General features: G+C 37.1%; 1 protein-coding gene across 1 annotated transcript in view; it reads right to left on the bottom strand.

Moving 5' to 3' along the window:
• SLC39A8 (solute carrier family 39 (zinc transporter), member 8) overlaps positions 1-3,932 on the bottom strand; it is an 18,873-nt gene extending 14,941 nt beyond the window's left edge. Inside the window, exons 1-2 of the mRNA XM_009870230.1 lie at positions 3,897-3,932; positions 2,024-2,192 (exon numbers count right to left, since the gene is read on the bottom strand). Coding sequence (XP_009868532.1) covers positions 2,024-2,192; positions 3,897-3,932 — 205 coding nt within the window. The remainder of the gene's footprint in view (positions 1-2,023; positions 2,193-3,896) is intronic.
• Positions 3,933-4,160: the final 228 nt, after the last annotated feature.

Raw genomic sequence — 4,160 nt, 5'->3', positions numbered from 1 at the left:
GCTCTTAGCCGTGTCCTGGGATGAACTGGAAATAAGGATACGAATACGTTTCTGAAGAAGCCAAGTATAGAGCACAGAAGCTGCTCGCCTCGAACACGAGGAACACCACTGAGCATTTCCAGTTATTTTACACAGCTCTGTACACTTCCCTGTTATCTTTCAGAGAAGCAATAAAGGGAAGGACATGAGCGTACACCCAAGGTCAGCAAGGCTCAATATGAGCTGTACAAGCCTTGAGGAAAACGACACACTCTATGCTGCCTTTTATCTTCTACTCTGCTTTTGTAGTACCTTTTTTTTTTTTTTTTAATATTGCAAGTAGCTGTCCTGTAAAGCTTACGGTACTAATTTCTTCTGTATGTCTTGTCTGTTCATATTTTGGAAGACAGCGTACTGTTAAGTGTGTGGGAGTCCCCACGCAGAAAATTCACGTATGCACAGCTGGAAACACACATAGAACATTTTGCTTCATGGGCAGTAACCGGAATTGGCTGGTCTCAATGCTGCCACAATACAGATTCATTTTGTGATGGGGTGGAGGTGTGCATAAAACAACTTCTGCATTTGGCACTGGGCCTTTCTGTGAACCTCCCTTCAAAATAGGTATCCTTATGTGCCACAGTCTCATACATTTGTGGGTTTAGAATATCCTAACCATGGGCTTTGCAGATTTCTTGCACTGCAGTCAAGGGAGAGGCAGGGAGAAGGCTGCCTTGCTTATCTGGCTACTGGACATTGCTTCTGAGCTGGCAGGATAAAAGAAAAACAAGAGGGATGGTCTAAATAGCTTGGGAGGTTAACTATAGGTCAAGCTTTTCATGAAAAACCTACTTAAACAGCCTCAAACAATAAAAACACCACACACACACAAGCAAAATAAAAAAATAGAAAAACAGATTCTACCCTTCAGTGCAAATATTAGGGAATTCTTGATTATATGTGCCCTGATGTGGTATAAGCAATCTAGAACAATCGTGGTATATTGATGTCATAGTTTCAGTAATTAATCAGATATAATTCTAATTACTTACTGACACAGCTAAGTTTTAGGAATGCCCTATAATTCTTAATAAGTACCATCACTTGTATTAATCAGAATGTAATTAATACTAATATTTCAAAAGTTTGAAAAACAATACTGTATCTCTACTTATAAATACTGACTGACATTAGGCACTTGCTCATCCAACATCCAAACTTTTAACTGAGCTGACTCCCTTGGAACACTAAATCTATTTGGAACACAGAGTCAAAAAAAATAGGCCGATACATATTTGATCCTCAACAATGCAACAAGTAACTTCATTATCCAGCTCAATTTTCCCCATTCTACATTTTTTACTGCACTGTACAGTTCTGTGTACAATAAATATAGAAATAATAGTGAGAAAATTAGGAGGAAGATTAAGGCTACTCTGCGGCATGATGGTGTTCCACACTGAGGTGCCAGCACAGAAGATGACATGAAAGCAGCTGCCGGGGTTTGGAAAGAGTATGTTTCCTCAGTAAGACAGTCACCAGCTCTCCTGATGTCGTAACTCCCACTTGCAAATTCCACTCGAATTCAGCTCCCTGGTAATTTTACCTTGAGTTGCCTTGATGCATCCACATCCCAACAAGCCTGAGTTCCCGCTACAAATGATCTGTACAAACTTCCCTCCTGTGCTCCCACCCTGTCTCCTGTTACCCAGCTATTAGCGAGAGTCCTTACGCTTCAAGGCACAAGCCATTATCCAAATGAAACAGGTCAGAAAGGCTCGTCCTTTAATAAGGAAATTAATCCATAACTAGCACCTCAGTTCTTGCACCTTTCTCTAAAACATTTTGAATAGATCACTGCCAAGAGAGAGGATATTTTTTTAGATAGTCTGCTGACCTGAAACAGCATTTTAATTTTATGTTTCCACTTTACACTCACATCCTCCTTAACAAGATACTCCTATTAAGTATAAACAAATGCATATTATTCCCCTAAGAAAACCCCACTCCAGTCACAATATTGATGCAATTAATATTAACTAACCTTGCAAAGAATGTGGTTTAGCCTCATCCACAAAGTCTTCCTCATGACCACATGGGTGAAAAATTAGTTGTTGCAAAACAGCAGGACATATTGTAGAGAAGGTTGAATTTGATATGTGACTGTTGTTCGGAATCCCATGTAAAGAAAAAATTTCTTCACCAGTCAAGCACTGTAACATAAAGGGATTTTGTCAACTTAATATAAACATGAAACCAAAAAATAAGTCATATTACAACATGAAAATACCATAACACATTTTCAAGGAAGCATATAAAATATTTGTACACCATGGATGAAAACACCACGATTGCTTAATGTGAAACAAAAGTGATTCAAAGTATTTTAAGTAAGATAAATCACAATTCAATGAAACATGTTTTCAAGAGACATTTTCAAATTTTATGCTCTATGAACCATGACAGTTAAGCTTTACAATATATTTGTAAAAATAGCTTCAGAATAATTAAAATTTCAAATTTAAGAGCAGACTAGATAGAGTTAAAATCTCAGTGACAGAGTATGTCAGAAAATTATTGGTAATTCAGTGACTGGTTATTCATGGAAGTAGCCACTTCTACTTTACAATAATGCTTCTTATTTCTCTCTGCAAGTTACCTGTTTAAAAACGATCTAAACATGAGCAGCACTCAACATTTTTCATCTATCTCATAGCAATAATTGTCAACAGCAAACATTATTTTGTAAAGCCATCCTGTACTCCAAAGACTCCTGGGATCTTCGCTTTGCCTTCAGCTCAGGACAAAACAGTATCTAATGGGTCAAGGATAAATGTACTTAGCAGTACTAACCCAGACCAGGGGCAGCACTGGTAGCTCTATTTGTTAGTTTAACCAAAAGATAAAAGGTGAAAAATGAAATATCTTAAAATATATATCTGCAGAAAAATTAAGTATTCTTCTATGAAATGTTCTATACCGCTGAAGTCTTTCATCTAACACTTTCCGTTTATTCACATTCACGATTTCCTACAACTATCAGTATGGAAAGAGCATTCTCTTTTGGGTGTGAACAAAAGCGACTTGGCTTATTGCTGTACCACAAACATGGACTACGGCTGAGTCTCGAGAAACAAAAAAAGTCAAAACATTGTCTTTCTATATAAGACATTAAGTCAGAGCATAACTCTCCCTGTAACCAATCTCAGCATGGAAGCCTTAGTAAAATAAAAACAAATGGTCACTCCCTGCTCTTTTCAGTTTTGCTAGCCTTCACATTTCACAGCACTTCTCCAACAAATTCAGATTATTTATAAAGCAAATACCTTCTAGAGATAAGCAAAAGCAACTCCTAGTCTGCTTTCATTAATAAATACTTTTCTAATACCGTCCAAAAGGTGAAGAGCACACACGCATCATTTGAAATTACTATTTCTGATTTAGCTTGGAGGACGCAAACATGCAGGCCAATAAAAGCAACTTCAGCTAAATTACATCCAGCATTTTTCTGTCCTTCCTCTTTAGTGACCCAGCCTAGCAGAGCACATGCTTGAACTTAAAAATAAGCATGCATTTTGTTAAGGCCTAAATATATACAAATGAAATACATTTATTTTCATCTTTCAATGTCACAACTAATGTCAAAGTATCACATATAAAATAAATATAACTTGGTACCAGAAAACTTCTTTGTCTGTTTGTTTTAAAGCGTATTGCTCTACCTAATCTCAATAGAAGCAGCATACAGAGAAATCACTGAAGACGGTCTTTAATGTTTGTCTGTTATAAAGCATATTGCTCCATCTAATCTCAGTGGAAGTAGCACACAGAGAAATCATAACTGAGGATAATCTTTAACAGCCCAAGACATGAACTTCTGGAGCTTTCTGAACTGGTTATTTGCCCAATCATTTTACCATTAACTCTGCATTGTGGAATAATGAAAAATACATGGCTACTACGTCCAGCGTGAAACAAAGACAAAATAGTTGTGATCTACAGGAATGGTTCCTTTATGGTGCTTCTTGTACTAGCGGCTCACTGGGCCATTTCTGGAAGTCTACAGTGAAAAGATCTCAAAAGAAAAAGCCAGTAGGAGCTCAGAATTTCTAACTATCTTTAAGAGAAGATACATACAAACAAGTAAGTGAGCAATTCCATTGGACAAGAGCTCCTTTATT

Source organism: Apaloderma vittatum, unplaced genomic scaffold, assembly GCF_000703405.1.
Source record: "Apaloderma vittatum isolate BGI_N311 unplaced genomic scaffold, ASM70340v1 scaffold41385, whole genome shotgun sequence".
Lineage (NCBI taxonomy): Eukaryota > Metazoa > Chordata > Aves > Trogoniformes > Trogonidae > Apaloderma > Apaloderma vittatum.
Note: the sequence above shows the minus strand (reverse complement) of the source record. Positions and strands in the feature narration are given on the sequence as shown.